General features: G+C 42.7%; 2 protein-coding genes across 2 annotated transcripts; one reads left to right on the top strand and one right to left on the bottom strand.

Moving 5' to 3' along the window:
* Positions 1 to 906: 906 nt before the first annotated feature.
* Positions 907 to 5,936, top strand: tmem165 (transmembrane protein 165). Its single transcript, XM_031868523.1, has 6 exons — positions 907 to 1,234; positions 2,482 to 2,710; positions 2,828 to 3,003; positions 3,554 to 3,736; positions 4,026 to 4,131; positions 4,537 to 5,936. The coding sequence occupies exons 1-6, from the start codon at positions 1,079 to 1,081 to the stop codon at positions 4,611 to 4,613; spliced, it is 927 nt and encodes a 308-aa protein (XP_031724383.1). The 5' UTR covers positions 907 to 1,078; the 3' UTR covers positions 4,614 to 5,936.
* Positions 5,937 to 8,586: 2,650 nt separating this feature from the next.
* clocka (clock circadian regulator a) lies at positions 8,587 to 18,993 on the bottom strand. Its single transcript, XM_031868482.1, is given in 22 exon segments — positions 8,587 to 9,701; positions 10,001 to 10,080; positions 10,083 to 10,261; positions 10,428 to 10,615; positions 10,700 to 10,903; positions 11,155 to 11,313; positions 11,933 to 12,127; positions 12,302 to 12,405; positions 12,773 to 12,917; positions 13,016 to 13,091; positions 13,179 to 13,326; positions 13,418 to 13,524; positions 13,906 to 13,988; positions 15,437 to 15,555; positions 15,644 to 15,757; positions 15,868 to 15,988; positions 16,114 to 16,203; positions 16,946 to 17,037; positions 17,131 to 17,279; positions 17,502 to 17,561; positions 18,440 to 18,531; positions 18,634 to 18,993. Coding segments are annotated over 21 exon segments (2,646 nt in total). The 5' UTR covers positions 18,460 to 18,531; positions 18,634 to 18,993; the 3' UTR covers positions 8,587 to 9,488.
* Between the last annotated feature and the right edge of the window lie 6 nt (positions 18,994 to 18,999).

Raw genomic sequence — 18,999 nt, 5'->3', positions numbered from 1 at the left:
TGTATGTTTGAGGAATCCACTAGATAGCGATGGAATTGATTGATTGTAAATTAACCTGCCAAAAAACTGGTTAATAATATTACTGTAATTGTAGAAGTGTGCAGAATATATGTATTTAAATATTTATTTTAAAATTCTCATTATAGATTGTTCAGACTTGTAAAGTGGTGAGGGGTTCTTTCAACCACTGAATAAAATATAGAAATGAAGTATCAGAACCAGCTTTATTGGCTAAATGTGTGAACAAGGACATAAGTAATATATAAAGATATATACGGTATTGCATATATGAAATACCAAGTGCTGAATAAACATGAAGTGATTAATATAACAGGTTAGTAAATTTGCCTTTTAAAGGTTAACATAATTTAAGTCTGTTTAAGATAAGATAAACCTTTATTCATCCACAGATGGAAAATACAAATAAATGGAGAATAAATAAATATTCTAAAATAAATAATAAGTAGTATAAACAAAAATAAAATAAGAATATGATAAGAAACAATAATAAACAAAACCTAATCAAGAACAGTTGGAGACAAAAATGTATGAAAAGTTAAAGTCACGGTTTGATTAATAGCAGCGTGATGTTAATATATAAGTAAATATAAAATATAATATGATGCAAAAATCTGAATGAGTGTATTATTTTATGACTTGTAGTGACACTCAACCTATCATGATAGCTTGATTGCCTTTCTTTTTCCCCTTGTCCGTCTTTCAAGCATTTAACTCTTTTTTTTAAACTACGTTTACATAACCGACAAGCAGACTGTCCAATCACTGAGCTGCCCTGTGCGTACGTTACCCCCCACAGTGTCACGTCAACATTGCTTACGGTCCAATCATCTCTCCGAACGCGGCAGCAAGGCTCTAACTCCACCCCCCGCCCCCCTCTGAGTTTCCTCGGCGCTCGGACTCGGTGTGTTCGTGACGTGTATCACCGAAGACTTCCTCAAATTGCAAAGCTAGGTGGCTAATATGAAGTTAGCCAGTTTTGTTGCCGATGATATTAAGTGATTCGTGGACGACAAAATAAAAGCCGGAAACCGTCCCTTTGTCGGTTATTTCGGCCGCCATGATGCGTCTCGCGCTCGGCGGAGGAGACCGACGGGCTGATATAAATGTGACGCGAGTCTTCTTCTTTCTGATCTCCGCCGTGTTGTTGTTGTCGGTTGGAGTCGCGTCCGTTCCGGATGAGAACAAACCAGCACAAGAGCAACCACCACAAGAAGTAAACGTTTTTTATTATACGTTTATTATTGATCAATTAAACTAGGAAACGGGGGGGGTTGTTATTTTCGACGCCGGTGTTTTTGCTTCGGTGCTTGCTAGCTAGCAGCTCTGAGCTAGCATGCTACATGCTAATAGAGATACCTGCAGATACTCGTGTTCCGGGGAAAGTTAAATAGTTTTAAATAAGGAAAGTTAAGATGAGCTGACGGACGCGTGGGATGTTTACATTTTTTAATTATAGTCTTAAAAGGTGGAAACCCTTAAGATGGCAGTCCTGGTTGATTTCGAATTTGGGATAAAAACAAAAGTAATTGTGTTTGAATGAGAAGTTTCATATTAACATGCACATTTTCAGAATTTATGTGCAGAGGCTAATTATTATTATTTTTAAACTGTAATACAGCAGGAATGTCACCACAGAAACTGCAAATATACAAATATAATAAATATTGCAATACAGTTGTCAGAAGGCCATAAGCTAAATTGCTATTGTGTTACGGTGTGGAGCGGTTGTGGATAGCTGGGCCGTCTTTCAATCAGAGGGTCGGCGGTTCGAAATGTGCTGGGAGCACAAAGTGCTTTCCATAGACAGCAGATTAATACTAATATTTAATATTGTGCTCAGTCATATCTTTTATATAATTTTATGCTCTCTGTAATTTTGTAAAATTTTAATATCATAAAATTTGAAGCCCAAATTGGGCTTCAAATAAGCCCAATTTGGCTTTTTGCTTTTTTTTTTAAATTGTGCTAAATAAATAAATAAAAAATATCAACAAAATAAAAACAGCAAAATGAAAGCACAAAATTAAAAGACCGTATAAAATAAATGTACATAATCATTCCAAAGCATAGAAGGTACGACAGGTGAAAGTATAACAAATTAACTTAAAATCAAGTGGTTGCACAACAGGGCTATATTTAAAAATATATAAATAAATAATATTAATTGTCAGGTGAAAAGGCAATGTCAGTATAAAATTTGTCATAAGACAGGATTTAAAAGCGGAAACAGTGTCAGCAGATCGGAGACTAACTGGAAGACTGTTCCAGAGCTGAGGTGCCAGAACAGAAAACGCTCGATCACCTTAACCTGAGACCTCAACCTAAGGAGACGATAGATTAGACCTTAACCTAAAAACCTTTTGATATCACCACATTAAAGCATGGAGATCTGGGGACAGACATGCAAACCCTCGTGTGTAACTTATCTGACTGTCACCGCGTTGCTTTTCTTTCCGACAGAAAGCCTCGAGTCCACACCCGATCGGTCCGGTGGTCTCTGAAGATGGCTCCTCCAGCAAAGCAAACATGGGCTTCATCCACGCCTTCGTGGCCTCCATCTCCGTCATCATCGTCTCCGAGCTGGGGGACAAGACGTTTTTCATCGCGGCCATCATGGCGATGCGTTACAACCGTCTCACAGTGCTGACGGGGGCCATGCTGGCTCTGGGACTCATGACTTGTCTCTCAGGTTAGTTAGGAGCGTTCATTTTGGGGTTTTCACTTTCAGCTGTAACGTGGAGCTGCTCCTCCATCTTCTGCTGGGTAATAATTCAGTTTATTTTCTCCTACCCCCCCTCACCTCCAGTGCTGTTTGGCTATGCCACCACCATCATACCAAGAATCTACACGTACTACGTGTCCACCGCTCTCTTCGCCATCTTCGGTGTGCGCATGCTGAGGGAGGGGCTGAGGATGAGTCCAGACGAAGGCCAGGAAGAGCTGGAGGAGGTGCAGGCAGAGATCAAGAAGAAGGATGAAGAGGTGAGCCGACTCTAAACCCGGGGAGATCATCTCGTACGACGACAAGTCAACACTAATAATTAAGCATGCATCATTTATACAACACCTTCAGCGTGGGTCCTGTTTCTCTTGACTCACACATGGTTCACATTACTTCGTAATGGTGTTCATGCACCATGTTCATGCATGAGCGTCAAGATTTAAATGTGAAATAGATCGAGTCCACGTTAATGCATTAACTCATTTTTACTGCTCTTATCCAAATTATTTAAAAGGTTTGAATTGTGTTGGAAGCCGTTTTTATCACCAGGTGGTTTGGTTCTACAGCGGTTTTACTGTTTCAACGAGGGCTGAAATCAACCATGATCTTCACTGTAATCGATGAGTTTGTTCTATAAAACGGTGAAAAAAGATTCAGGATTACGACTTAAAATGTCTTGTTTTCTTCACAACTCAAAGATATTTAGTTTACCGTCACAGAAGAGTAAAGAAACCAGATAGTCTTCACATTTAAGAAGCTTTTTTTAAAATATGTGAATAGAGCGTTTAACCCGGTGTGTTGTCCGTGCAGCTCCAGCGGTCTAAGCTGGTTAATGGGACTGCAGATGTGGAGGCTGGATCCGGGACCTCCATGCCTCAGGGGAAGTGGCACAGCATCATCTCACCCATCTTCATCCAGGCCCTCACCCTCACCTTCCTGGCAGAGTGGGGGGACCGCTCACAGCTCACCACCATCATCCTGGCTGCTCGGGAGGTTTGTTACATTTAATGCCTTTTACAAACCTTTGTCTTCTTCCAGCCATTTATTCACATTATAATATATTTTTTTAACGTTTTTGTCATAAGTACTTTCACACAGAATTGTGAAGTGTGTGTGTGTGTGTGTGTGTGTGTGTGTGTGTGTGTGTGTTTACTGTTTGAGTCGAACCTCAAACAGTAAATGTGTTGATACTCTGTTTATTAAATATTTAAGGGAGGAATATGGATCATTTTCTTCAGCATCAACATGACGGCACGTTCTTTTTGTTTTGAATAATTCCCAGGATCCCTTTGGAGTCGCAGTGGGAGGAACTCTCGGCCACTGCATGTGTACCGGACTGGCTGTGGTCGGAGGACGAATGATCGCCCAGAAAATATCCGTCAGAACTGGTGAGACCGTTATATTATTATTATTATGTTTAATTATTATTACAGTAAATCCTTCAAACGTACCATTCTCTCACTGTTTGTTGTTACTTTACAACACAGTGGATTTCATTCTTTCTTCATTCATAAATATTGAATTATAAAATAATATTATTATTAATATAATAAAAGTCCAAAAGAGTTTCTGTTCTCGTGATTCTGTGATACTTCTAAGTCTTAAACATTTGTGAGGTTCTTCAATTCTGATTATCTCCATTTTACTTAACTTCTTGAAAAATTGCAATCTGTGCATCTCTACTTTATAAAACTCTTTGTTTAATCTCCCTTTGATCTCTAGAGAAGAACACATACGAGTAGTTTTGTGTTGCGATCCATCCCATAATAAATTAAATGTTCTTGTTTCCACAGTTACAATCATCGGAGGGATCGTCTTCCTGGCCTTCGCCTTCTCCGCCCTCTTCATCAAGCCGGACGCTGGATTTTAATTGGACGACAGATTTCAGGTGTTGTCTGTACATACGTGTGACGTTTGGTTAAGTTGTGTAGAGAGCGTTGTTTAGACTGCCCCCCCCCCCTTCTCTGGTGGAGGTTGAACACTGTTTTTGTAATCATTATGAATAATGCTGTAATGAGTGATGCTCAGCAGTGAACCGGTGAGCGGTGATGTAGGTGAGCGAGCAGACCACACGGCTCTCTGTGGTCGTCAGTGAGTCTGAGGGACACAAGAGTTCTGTCCTCGCACTCAGAGACACTTTGAGTCCATTCAAGCAGCTTTTGTCTTTTTTTGTTTTTAAATATTGAATGCTCATTTGTTTATTCCATCTTTCACTCTGGGGGACCTTTTTTTTTTTTTTTTTAACCACGATGCATTAACATCCCAAAATAAGGTTCTACTTCACTAAACATCTTGATTTTCACATTGTGAGGAAAAACACTGAGAACAGAACCAACAGACAGTCGTGATGTTCTGTAGTGTGTGTATGAGGTTCTCCTCCACAGGCAGGGTTCTACTACAGTAGATGAGTTCATAGAAACTTTAAAGCTTTAAAGAGAGCAGAGATGGATAGAAGTGTTTCAGTTCCCTGTACTAAAGAGGTGGAAACGTTCTAAACGCAGCGTTCACTTAGACTGAAAGAGATTCTTTTTATTTTGGTTTCTCAAACACGTCGTGCTGCCTCTCACCGCCACACTGACTCATAGAACACACTTTAAATAAAACCCAAACTCTCTCTTTAGGAAGCGATTAATCCTTTGTTTCACATCAGAGCACTAGATTACCCGAGTCCAGGTGTCACCATCCTTAAAGAGACGGCTACCAGAGAGATACGCCACGTTTCATAATTCCACTTCCACAGATCCTCCCTCACACGGTGATTAAAGCCATTGTTACAAACCGTTAGTCACTAAATCAATCAGGTACAGAACAGATGAAACCAACTGATAATAACTGCCAGTAGAAGTCACTCCAGAAGCGGCTGTGTGGTAGCAACGGCGACACCTGAACACAGCTACTGCGTTTCACCTTTTTATTTACTATTTATTTAGCTTCATTTCCTTTTCTCTTAAGCTGATGTACTGTAGAGATGGGGGGGGGAGGAGAGAGAGAGAGAGAGAAACAAGGAATGGAAATATATTTTTTAAAAGGTGAACAGACTGAAGCTGCATTGTCAATATTTGACAGGCTGTGAAATGCTTTGTTTGTGATACTGCTCGGTTGAAATGCCTGTAAATCTAAAAAAAGCTCAATAAAAATGTTTCATGTGATTCTGTGCGTCGCTGAAGGGATCAAATAAACAGTAACAGCAGAATGTTTTATTACAGGTTTATTTTCAAACTGAAGGGGAGTAAATGATCATTCATGGAGCGGGTTTGGCTCAAGAAATTGCTGAAGTGCTTTTAGTTTATAATTTAAATGCAGCGCAGCGAGGGATTGAGAATATGAAGGTGTGGGACCTAAAGCCGACCAGCAGATGGCAGCAGAGGATGTGAAGCGTCCGTCTTTGTGCCTCAGCGTCACAATAGAAACATTTTTAACATGTTGGGGATAAATCCACAGCAAAGGATTGTGGGTCAGAAGAGCATGCTGGCTGAGTGCTGGAGGACTTTCTGGTGTAATAATTTAATATACTTTTAGGTCTCGCTTGTAAAAGTTTGAATCTCAAAGTGACTTCCTAGTTAAATAAAGGATATATGAATCTATATCGTATACAGACGTGTATACACACTTACATATATGTGTATGTATGTATATATATATATATATATATATATACATATATGTGTATGTACATATATACATACACAGCTAACTAGCCAGCCATCTGTGTGTGCGACAGTCTGTGTGAAGCATTAAGTTGTTCAATTTTACTCATTTTCTCTACACTTCGTAACGTTATTACTCCATTGATGCTTTTAGTCGTTACCGCAAAACCTCACGTCAGTGACTCCACAGCTTAGCGTAAGTCGGTTTATTTATTTTTTTTTATGCTACGCTGCGTTTGAACTCGGAAAAAGACATTTCTGATTTACATGTCAGAATTTAAAGTGGAAAGCTGCCTGAGGTCAGATTTCTGACTGAAAGTTGGACAAAACCCCGACCTTAGAATCCAAGATGGCTGCTCCGCGTATCAACGGTAAACGAGCTATAGTAATAAGCTGTTTATTAGCCTCGTTTCTCATTGACCCAAATCATACACTCAGTACTGTCCAACTCCTATCTGACACGATGCTACGGTCAACTCGGGTGTGACGTCATTCCCTGCTACTCATTCAGATTTCTGAAGTAGATGGAATACAGCATCAACGGTCGCAACGGCAACATTACACATAAACATGGCCGCCGCTCTGACCGTCCCGCTACGTTGGTTTGGATGTCTGTTCTACTACTCGTCTATTTCTGTGGGTAGGACGTGTTAAAACTTGTTCTGGAACACTGAATAGTCGTATGAACGTTCAAAGTGTCGTCGAGTGAAGCGCAGCAGTGAATTTCACGAGCCAAACCAAAACTGAAAACTTTCTAGTGCGAACATCAGAACTACACGACATTTAACACAAGTCCTTTTTATTTCGGGGATCCGTCTCTTTGGATAGAAAAAAACATTTTCTCGGTTTATTTGAGTGACTTTAAAAAGCGTCACTTTTACAACTTCTCCCAGCGTGAAGAAAACAAACTTGACTGGTTAAGACTCAAAACAAATACAACAAAGAATTTGCATAAGCATGACCTCACATGTGAAACCAGCTTTGTTGGGTGAGAAAGAAGTTCAACAGTGTGTGTGTGTGTGTGTGCGTGTGTCACAGCTCGTTTAGATCCTTCAGGTTTGCACATTTAAAAGCAGAAGCTGAGGTTTGATGTCGTCTATTCAGGTAATAGAAAAATAACTCTTTACTGCATCTGACATTGTGCAAAGTCTCTCACTGTGTTGAAGGTGTATACATGTGTGTATATATAGTTTATACATCACACTCCAGAGGTCTGTTTGCATGGAGCACAGGTCTCCACAGGTTGGTAAGTGTTCAGCAGAGAACCTTTTATATAAATATTAAGTGTTGCAGCGCCACAACGGATTAAAAGGACTTCACTGCGACTTGATGGCGTCTTTAAAGCAGCAGTTTGACAGCAGGTATGAAGGTGACTAGTGAGGGTTATGGATCATTTCTTTGTTGCTGAAGGAAGAGCATTTCATTTCTTTACTTTATTTTTGCTTTGGCAAGGGACGATGGTATAAGAGGGATAAAGTGTTTTGAGTCGTCCATTATTAGGAATTATTGGGTCAACGAGTCATGAAGAAGTCACAGTACGTTACCGATAATGGACACCGGTTGGACATTATCCCTTTTTATTATTCTTTATTTAATCTTAGTCCTGTGTCAAATGTCCTTGTTTTTTTTTTCAATCATATTCAGTCGACTAAACTGTTTTTTAAACCTTACTATTTAAATAAGGTTTTAATCAGTGAAAATTCTTTTAGTCATCAGATTATATTGAACATTTCAGACGAGCAAAAATATCTATATTTGAAATGAAGTGACCGTTCTTCAACACGATGCAACACTGACTTTATATCACATGTGACCGACTATAATGAAGTCTGGACTACACAACCATAAAATAACCAGTTAAACATGAAATAACATGACAACCACTCTAAAAAAAGAAAAGACCTTTTACATAAATACGACGGAAGCCAAATGAACTCTGAAATGAGGGATTAGAACATTATCTCCAAATAAAGTGACAATTCCACTTATTGAACATGTGAAACGGATGCTGAAGCATCATAATGCCAAAGTAATTAAGGTTAAAAGATCTTTTCCACATGTTCAAACCACAGACTGTAGATAAGTAGACGTCGTCATCGTGACGTCACTCATTGGTTTGTGGACTGATGTTATGAAGCCTCGAGTTTGGCGATTTCGCCGTCACCATCTTGTTTTTTTGGCAACCGATGAACAGAAGTGACCATATCTGGACTGAGGAGTGACGTAGAGACCTCGTATACGTCTCTGGTAGAGACCTGTCAATCACCGTGTGGTTTGACTGAAGTTTAAAATGAGTGTGCAGATTTTAAGCACATTTTTAAAAGTTTTTTAAAATTCAGTGACAATATGGACCAAAGGATCAAACAAACTGTGACACAACCAGCAGCGTCATCTGCTTCAGACACAAATATATCAGCCACTCAGCATTTTAACAGCTTTTCTTTTCAAAGCTTCAAATAACAGACTCCGCACTTCTTTTCATGCATCATATAAAATATTAGTTCTTTCTTTTTCGGTATATTTACATAATATATTACACGTGATGTTCTGTACAGTAAAAGTTCAATCTACACCACATTTGTAAAAAATATTTTCTGACCCATCATTGTTTTTGGTTTTTTTTACATGAAAAAAACAAAACAAACAATAAGAGAAAACATCCAAAACACACGAGCCTCTGGGCGTTTGCTTCTGCAGGACGTCCTTGAAGCTTTGATGGAAGCTTCGGCGGAAGCTTCGGCTGCATTAAAGTCCCGGAGAGCTCGGCGCAAAACAATCCTGTGAGGGTGACCGGAGGAGCGAGCGAGCGAGCGAGCACGCACGCACGCACGCACGCACGCACGCACGCACACGCGCACACACACACACACACCGGGGGAGGGTGTGAGGGACTCCATTATAGGGTTTGTGGCTCCCTGTTTTCTGCCTCCTGCCAGAGAGACACGGTGCTGTGTTCTCTGCAGCAGGAGTTAAGTGCAAACAGCCAAAGATCCTTCTGAAGCCACAGCCCAACACAACACGTCTCAGAGCTGCACGTTGACTCCTCCCCCACCTCTCAAAGACACCCCCACGTCTGGGTTTGACTCTCACACAGCCGGCTACTGTGGCTGCTTGGCCGAGCGGTCAGACAGACTGTGCCTCCTGTGAGGGGCCAGCTGCTGCTGCTGCTGCTGCTGCTTCTGTTGTTGCAACTGTTGCAGCTGTTGCAGCTGTTGCTGGGAGGCGGCAGCGAAGGCGCCCTGCTGCTGCAGAGGGAACGCCGCCTGCAGGATCAGCTGGGTGGACTGGTTTCCGTGAAGAAGCCGGGGAGCCTTGAGTGGAGAGAAAGTTTGATTAGCGGGACGATGAGAAGACGGAAGTCAACCTGTTGAGCCGAGTCAAGATTTAAAGTTACTGTGAGCGACTTTTATCTGCTTCTGAAACACATTAAAACACCATTCAAATGATTAGGAAATCTAACATAGTATGTTTTAATATAACATCTTGTCATTCGTAGTTTTAGTGATGTATATGAATCTGTTTAGAGCTCGTGTTAGGAAGTTAAATAACTCATAATTGATCTCTAATATCTATGTTGTTGATGTGAAAACATCCCCCCCTAGTGGTTTACCTGTAGGAACTGTGTTTGCTGCTGAGCCAGGTGAGCCTGCCCTTGCTGCATGGCTGTGACCGGTGACTGCTGCTTACCTGCTGCTGCTCCTGCTGCTGCTGTGGTGGCTGCTGGGAAATGCTGATGGTCTGGGTCTGGCCCTGCTGAGGAGCGAAGGCCGTCACCACTTGGCCCATAAACATGGTGGTGGGGACCATGACGGCACCGCAGGCCATCTGTCCCGTCACCAGCTTGGTGAGCAGCTGAGGACTGGCGGGAAACCTGGGATAGATAGTCGCCCAAATAGATAATACAAAGCAAAGATGGATGCTAGACTACCGTACAACGGTGGTCATAGAAACATAGGCCCCATTTCAGCCAGAAAAGGGCGCTTTGTGGACAGAGGCCCTTAAAGTGGTGGGCAGCATGGCATAACATGATGACAAACCTGATCTGAGCCGAACGGTCCTGTGCGAACGTGGCCACAGCAGGAGCGCTGGGTCCGGTATTCTGAGCCAGGCTGGTGGCGATCTGGACCACGTTGGCCGGGCTCTGCTGAGGGATCATCATGGCGTTGTAGAGAGAGGCGGGCAGTGGATTCTGTTGAGGCTGCAGAGTGAGAGACGACCGCTGAGACTGAAAACAAACAGGACCGGAGTTAGAGACTGAGATGTGTTTAATGATCAGCACTGAAGGGGGGGGGGGGGGGGGTTGTCAGACCTGTGAGAGTGCTGTGCTCTGATCCCGTAGGAGTGTTTGCTGCTGGGGCTGGATGGCATGTTGTTGCTGGATGCTGTTCTGCAGAGGTCCTGCAGAGACCACCTGGCCCTGCATGCTGAGGGTTCCTCCCTGCTGCACCACGTTCCCCTGGGCCATCTGAACAGAGCCCAGACTGAGTCCTCCGGCTCCTTTCGGCAAGAACATCTGAAACATCCAGCGCAGATTCTAGTGAAACAATTACCGACCGACCAACTCAAGTCAACCAGTCAAGTAGCAGTTTGCATCCACGTCTGTCCAAAATGTCATCAATTCATTTTCTCATAGACTTCTATACAACCAGAGGAGTCACCCCCTGGTGGACACTAGAGAGAATGCAGCTTTAAGAAACTTTTGCATTGGCATCACCAGAAGTGATGGCTTTTCTGTGATGTCGTGCTTTTCCTCAGCACTCTCACCTGCAGGTTCTGTCCCTGAACTCTCTGCAGCTCGTCCTGGATCTGCCGCAGCTCGCCCTGCTGCCGCTGAATGTTGGCCTCGATCAGCCTGGTCCGCTGCTCCAGCTGCTCCTTCAGGCTGTGCATGACTTCCAGCTGGCTGGAGAACTGCACCATCGACTGTCAGGGAACAAGGACATTGGGGACACCGCCGGGGAGTTAAATGGCAGTACGAGTGATTCAATCTAAAGACAGATTCAGTGATTCAGGTGCAACTGAAGCTGTGGTCCAGGTTCATATCTGGAGCAGACAGCCTGTATTCTACAAATGCCTCAGTGTAGGAAACTAAAACATTGATTAATGCTCATGATCTTAATAGGAAGAAGAGAAAAGCCTCCTGAAATACATTTAATTATACATTTTATTTTAGATTCTTGTAATCACATTTAGACTACAAAATATACTCATCCGTCTTTATGATGCATGATGTGCAAAAAAATATTAAACCAGAAAATAAACGGTTTAAGTAAAGTTATTTTTGGGGATAAATAATATAATTTATTAGAAAATTGAAATATTCTGCAGATCCTCCAGCTCAGGATTTCTTCGGATGTCAGTGATTTTTGAGCCACGACAACTTGGACAAAATGTGTCCTGAAAACAGACGAGTTGAGTTTTGTTTTTAGCCGTTTGTCGTAATGAATGAATCCAACAATGAGGCTCCACTGACAGAATCAGTCCGTCTGTCTCCGAGGATAAGATATCAATAAAGCTTTTAGAAACGAGATGAATATCTTACTTGGCTGCTGATCTGAACTTGTTGTTGCTGCTGTTGTTGTTGTTGTTGTTGCTGCTGCTGCTGCTGCTGCTGCTGCTGTTGTTGCCGTTGTTGCTGTTGTTGCTGTTGTTGCTGTTGTTGTTGCTGTTGCTGCTGTTGCTGTGAAACCATGGATGGGGCCATGTTCTGTCCTGTATTTTGGGAGCTCATTGACTGCTGAAAGAGTTTAACACAAACCAACATTAACACCAAACAAACCAAAAAGGATGAACAACGGTTCAGAACAAATCACTTCAAATTCTTTCAATTAACTATCACTAATTAATTAAAACAATGTCTCCCTAATTAAAGCTCTTTCACGGCAGACTCCGCTCTCGTCCCTCCACCGACCTGACTGCTGACAGACGACCTCCGTTGGGACGTCATCTCCACAGCGGAGACGGACTGGCGACCCGGAGTACCCCTGCTGTCCGCCTGGAGCGTCATCTGAGACACTGAGAGGGAAACAGAAACACGTGGTGGCGTTAGACTTTCTCGTCGTCGGACAGGGTTGTAAGAAAGTCCGCCATAATCTACGATTACCTGTCATTTACATTGTGTAATTATAATATAAGGCATAGGAGAAAGGAACATTCATCGGCGGAATCTGTGATTCTAATCTAATATCTAATCTAACTCCTCAAGTGTTCATAGACGTCTCTTTTCATTTATTTCCATAATCCGGTATTATTGGTGTGAGCGGGAGAGCAAACACCTTTTCAGTGAATTGCAAAAACTAAAATACAGTTCTGTGAATGCAACTTCAGCTCATGACCCCCTAACACATGAGACCGTGCGAGTCATGTGGAGATGGCTGCTTACAGGCCGGGTCAGACACGGCGGTGTGAGAGGATTTGCGTGAGCTGCGAGACGAAGCCGAGGGCGTCCGGCTGTGGTTGAAGTGCTCCAGAGCCTCCTTCAGGCTCGACGTGTTGAGCTGCGACTCGGAGACGGAATCCTGGGACTGCTGCAAGGTCGAGGGAGAAGAGTCAGCCGGGGTCTCCGTCGCAGATTACTGATCCATCATTTTAAAACAAAACAGCTGCTGTAGAGCAGGAGTCTCACCTTGTCTGCTGTGATCTCAGGTTGTGATCCTTCGATCCCGAGCTCTCGGCGTTGTTCTGCTCTCACTTCAGCGTAACTGTGGATAAAAAGATAACCCCGTCATTCTGAGTAATAATCATTGCATTTAAAAATCTAAAAGCTGCTTTTAAAATCTTCCACGTACCTCACAACAGTGTGTGTGCAGACTATAAACTCTGGCCTGGAGTTCCACTGGTGGTAGGTGATGTAGTAGTGGGTCTGAAGCCAAATCCACTGCTGCCCTTTGGTGAGGAATCGGTAGTAGCAGGACTTTCCTTTGCCGTATTGCATTACTGCAGACACACAAGGAGAGGGAGCCGACTGACTTCTGAACGCTCAATAAAGAAAGCGGACGACTGTGGATGAACTTTGAGATGTACTCACAGTGTTCGTGGCATTTGGCCAGCGTCTCCAGGTCATCTACGTGGTAGTAGTCATACCCTGAAGTACCCAGCACCTCAAACGGGAGGTAACCTATAATGGGTGGAGCTCTGGACAGACAGAGAACATGTTATTGAGATGAGTCTTCCTCCTTCACCTTCTGTTGTTCAGCTACGAATATGGTTCTGTGAATGCTGCAGAATCAGTCAGGATTGTATCTCATAAATCATTGTATCCTCATACAATGGTCCGTATAACATGTGAAAAGTTAGTCCACATTTTTCATGTGTTTTCTTACAAAACTACGAAAACACAGTCTGGTGAGTGAAGCAAATCTATGAGCCACTTTTGCCGGGTGTCTGGTGCTAATTTTCACTAAAAATAAATAAATATATATATATATATATATATATATATATATATATATATAATAATCACAAATTGGAAGAAGATACTTTAAGAATAAATAAATAAATAAATATAAATGTTACCTGTGGTCCAAGAAGAGAAATTTCCACTCTAAACTATGTCTGGAGGTGAACTCCTCATTCGGCTCCTCTACAGTGCACATCTCCTGTGAAAAGGTAGAGGTGAAAGTGCAGAATGTATTTAGACATTATCTATATTTATCTAAAAAACACATTTACTAAATGCTAAAGTCTCCGAGCCCATGATCAGGGTTCTGTTGATCCATAATGCTGACGGGCTATCATTTGATTCTCAATCCTCTGAACCCCAAAACCCTCCGGCGGGATTGAGAAGCTTGTTTTCTTTAAACGTTCACCAAAACTACACCGTTTATCACAGCCACAAGCTGTAAAAATATGTTATTATCGTCGTATTATCATCTTTCCGACGGTCTTTGAACACATCATGTGTGACGAAGCCTTCCATGAGAAAAAAAGAAGCAAAAGCGAAGCTTAAAATTGTAATATTTCATCAAAAACAATTAATTCATTCTAAATGTCGCCACAAATAAACTTTTTGCTTTAAACAGATCCTGTAAAAAACATTAAATTCTGAGCTCCTCAGCGCAACTATGAAGCCATGATTGACTCGTTTGAGACCAACAGTCACGAGACAAATATTCTGTGAAACTTCGACTGAACTTCAGGCTGCTGATCGCAGAGCAGAGAGGAGAGGAGAGGAGAGAGGAGAGAAGAGGAGAGAGGAGAGAAGAGGAGAGGAGAGGAGAGGAGAGAGGAGAGAAGAGGAGAGAAGAGGAGAGAGGAGAGAAGAGGAGAGAGGAGAGAAGAGGAGAGGAGAGGAGAGCGGAGAGAAGAGGAGAGAGGAGAGAAGAGGAGAGGAGAGAAGAGGAGAGAGAGGAGAGGAGAGGAGAGAGGAGAGAAGAGGAGAGCGGAGAGGAGAGGAGAGAGGAGAGGAGAGAAGAGGAGAGGAGAGGAGAGCGGAGAGAAGAGGAGAGAGGAGAGAAGAGGAGAGGAGAGAAGAGGAGAGAGAGGAGAGGAGAGGAGAGAGGAGAGAAGAGGAGAGAGGAGAGAAGAGGAGAGGAGAGGAGAGCGGAGAGAAGAGGAGAGAAGAGGAGAGGAGAGAAGAGGAGAGAAGAGGAGAGGAGAGAAGAGGAGAGAGAGGAGAGGAGAGGAGAGAGGAGAGAAGAGGAGAGCGGAGAGGAGAGGAGAGGAGAGGTTCTAGGGAGAGATTATAAAAATGGAAATAGCTTAATAAATATAGCAAATGGAGCATAAATTGTGTTTTCCAACATTGGTAACACATGGAAAAATGTTGGCTATAAAGATTTCATTGTTTTCTAATTTAAAAAAAAAAAAATTATTAAAGAATTTAACTTGATTTATGGCATCGTAACTGTTATTCTGCACAAAAGACATTTTTGGGGCAAAAAACGCCCCAAAAACTGTTTGGGGTTCAGAGGGTTTACAGCAAAAAGTAAAATCAACAGCAGCTTCTTAACTCAGCCGGGAGAAAGACACATATTTATTTTAAAACAAATAAAAAGTGTCTGTGAAAAGAATCACCGCCGGAGAAGAGGGAGAAGATGATCGTTACCTTGATGAACTGTGGTTTGGCGAGCCTCACAGTCGCTACGAGACACACTCCGTCTTCAAAGGCAGAGTGAAGCGATCGCTGGATCACTCCGTCGAAACCGTTGCGGGTACATTTAGGCACTGGTGACAAACGACACAACAGAGGAGTTAAAGACTCTTAAACGGCCACGAACCTCGAGGCTCAGACGATCAGCGGAGCGAAGCTCACCGTTATTCAGGGACTTGAAGTTTCCAATGAACTTGACGTATTCGTACACGGGGGGCTCTTCGGGGTCGATGGTCCCTCGGAGCATGTGGCAACAGAACTCTAGCTGATTTTTTGCTGAAAATAAAAAGGAAATGACAGCATTAAAAAGTTAGTATTGACAGTAAAATGACACAATAGCATAATTAAAACAAATGGAAACGATGCAGATAAAACGTTCCGCTGACTTTTCAGATATTCGGGTGTCAGCGTCTCTCCCTCCACAATGTGAGAGGACAGAGCCTTGTACACGTCTGAATGCTCCCCTGTAGGCAGGAAGTTCAACAGGTTCTGATCCACGAGATCAGACTGAAACACACAGAACATCCGTTCATGAATCTCTGAGCATGTGCATGTACACCGCGTCCAACAGGGGGCACTGTTGACACGTGGGCTTTGCCATAATGTTCTAAAAAAGTTCACATCATACTCACGGGTAAGTGCTCTAGTAGGGACGTCACACTCTCAGAGGCGTAGATTATATTCCCATCAGTCATAATGGCAAGAAAAAATCCATCTAACGCCTGACAAACAAAATTCACTCTTTTAATTCACTCTGAACAAAAGTCTGTAAACAAACAGAAAGCAGAGACGACTGCAGAGCGGCACCGTGTTCTCGTTACGCTCAAAGCTTCTGTTGAGGTTTTTGAATGAAGCATTAAATGTCGTCAAACCTTTTGTACAATAAACTTATGTTTGTATCACACGAGTCTGAGAATCAAATTCTATAAATAGTAAATAGCTATAATAATATTCACTACCGACAGCTTTACCTTCGCTTCAGCCGTCTCTCCTCCGGATGTCTGGGCTTCTACCAGAAAGTAAGCAGACTTTTTAATTGTGTTTGTTGTTATTTGTTTCCTACTTTGTTGTGCTGCAGCCTACAGACAAAGTGCATAATATCTAAAGTCCAGTAATGAACGACATGGATCAGAGATTTGTTTGGGAAAAGGAGCTGCAAAGAAGTACTGCTCCATCAAAGATATAGCAGCGAAGCCGAGCGGAGAGCCGCTTCTAGGTCGCTGATGAAACATGCCATCTGGTGGAATGCGCGAGAGCAGATGATGACCGTGGGAAACATTTAGCACCGGCGCTCATAATCCCTCAGCGGCGGTTGGAACACTGATAAGTGGATCATAATCTTTATCTGCAACTGAGCCCAAATACTGGGCTCAAACTGAAGGAACAGAATAAAGAAAAAGAAGCTGCGCAGCATTCGAATGTCAGCCGTAATGCACTCGATGCTGAAAAGTGCTCTGAGCTCACCTCCAACATCAGCTGAGTGAACTCTTCATTGCTAAGAAAAGGAGGCTTCCAGTCTTGTCTGATCTCAGTCGACTCGGACTGAGTAGCGATTTCTGATGAAGATAAACAACACGTCAACAAACGGGTTCAGCCCAAGTACGAGACTCACGAACAGAGATCTCTGGGTCGCGACGAGCGCTCCTCACCCTTGTGTTTGTGCAGAAAGTCGATGCTCTTCTGCAAAATAGTGGACTTGTCCATTTTGCGGGTGTTGCCCGGTAGCATGGTGCCCAGCTCCTTGATGAGGACATTGAACTGGTCTCTTCGCTTCTTCTCGGACTTGTTACGGGACTCTCTGTGGGTGGAGATAACGGTAACATACGGTAGTTTGGTTGCAGCTACATTAGCAGTGCTGCAATCATTTTAGGGCTATGAAAACTTTACTAGGAACGTCTGATGTACCCCTACAGTTAGGTAGCTGTATCTATCTTTGCATGGGAAGCTTTATTATCAAATGAACTCTCATAAAAACTAAAGTTGTAATATCACGGAGGATGACGTGGGGGGGGGGTCGTACCGTTTGGCTTTGTCCTTTTCATCTCCTTCCATAAACCCATCAAAGATACTGCTGTCATCCCTGCAGAACAAACAGCAACAGTTAAGATCCTCTTAATATTCTATAATCTTTTATGTCGAGAGTCTCTCTGCTAATCCTGCATTTTGATTTTGACGTAAAAGCAGTAAAGAATAAAACTGAACACGTAGAACCTGAACACTGGAACCTGAACGTGACTCACGTCCAATGCTGCTGAGAGAATTACACACTTGTTTCCACCAAAAGTTAAGAGCGTCGATGCAGGTTTTTGTTTTTTTAAACACAGGAAAACCAGCTAAATGTACGACAGACTCTTTTTCTACTGCCAGTAAACGAGTAGCCGTTCTTTTTGTATCTTTTATTACTTATTCAGTTTCTCTTTCAATCTCTCAAACCAGTTTGGTGATCGTTGGAACAGTGGAGAGATTAACTAAGGCGCTTTTATTGAGTTTTATTTTGTTTCTGTTGAGTTTGAATGAAGTGTGTTTTCGATGATCAGCGAGGTAAAATGACTGCTGTCTGGTGGCTTTGAGGAGAGAATATTAACTATATGCTTTGTACGTAAATAAATTATAATAACTGTCCAAACCCCTGTTGATTTTATTTAATACATATTCACTTCAACGCGCGTCACATTTTTCTATCACTGCCAGTCGGAGTTGGAGCCGTTAGAAACTCGTGACTACGTCAGAGTCACATGAAGACAAGAGACAGATCTTTTTTTGTCCACTGGGAAAGAGACTTTAGTCAATTTGATCAAAAATCAATGTATGGCAATTGTGAGAAACAATTGGTTTGAATCATCATCTAGAACAAAGCATTTTTGGGGGGGATTATTGGTGTTTTTGACACGTTATAGACGACGTAATTAATGGAAATGAATAAGAAAACAAGCCGGTAACTCAAAGCGTTTGACTCACCGGTCAATGCTCGAGGTCATTTTGTTTCCTGTTCAGGGTCGCAGTGCTGGAGACGAGTCTTTTAATCGTGAGGTAGACATTTGTGAACGAACCTTTGATGAAAAAAGAAACACACATGAAACAACATCTCCCCAAACAGCTTCAAAACAGTAGACAAAGACGAGTCCGATGGGTAAAACAAACACAAACCTCACCTTACTGACAGTACAGCCGGTCTTGTGAGAGGATGAGGAAGCTGCTGCTGGATGAAGGCGGGGTCACGTTGAGGCGATGGAAGAGGCGGAGCTCCGCGAGTCCCGGAGGAGAGTCACCGAAAGGTTCCTCAATCAGAGGGGAGACAGTCGACGAGAGGTCTTCAGAGAGCGGAGTTTTTCGATTGCTCCGGGTGTGAGACTGGCACATGGCAGCGACATCCGAGTCTGTACGAGGTGAGAAACACACACGATGTCGTTACTGAAATACAAAAACAGCTCATCAGCTTATGAAAGGCAGCGTATGAAGTGAGGTTGGCATAATTGGGATTATGATTTTTGCCATTCTATACACTCCATTATTCTGTA

The sequence above is a fragment of the Anarrhichthys ocellatus genome, unplaced genomic scaffold, assembly GCF_004355925.1.
Source record: "Anarrhichthys ocellatus isolate YVR2014 unplaced genomic scaffold, GSC_Weel_1.0 scaffold42, whole genome shotgun sequence".
Lineage (NCBI taxonomy): Eukaryota > Metazoa > Chordata > Actinopteri > Perciformes > Anarhichadidae > Anarrhichthys > Anarrhichthys ocellatus.
The sequence above is the reverse complement of the archived record's forward strand: the minus strand, read 5'-3'. Positions and strand labels throughout refer to the sequence as shown.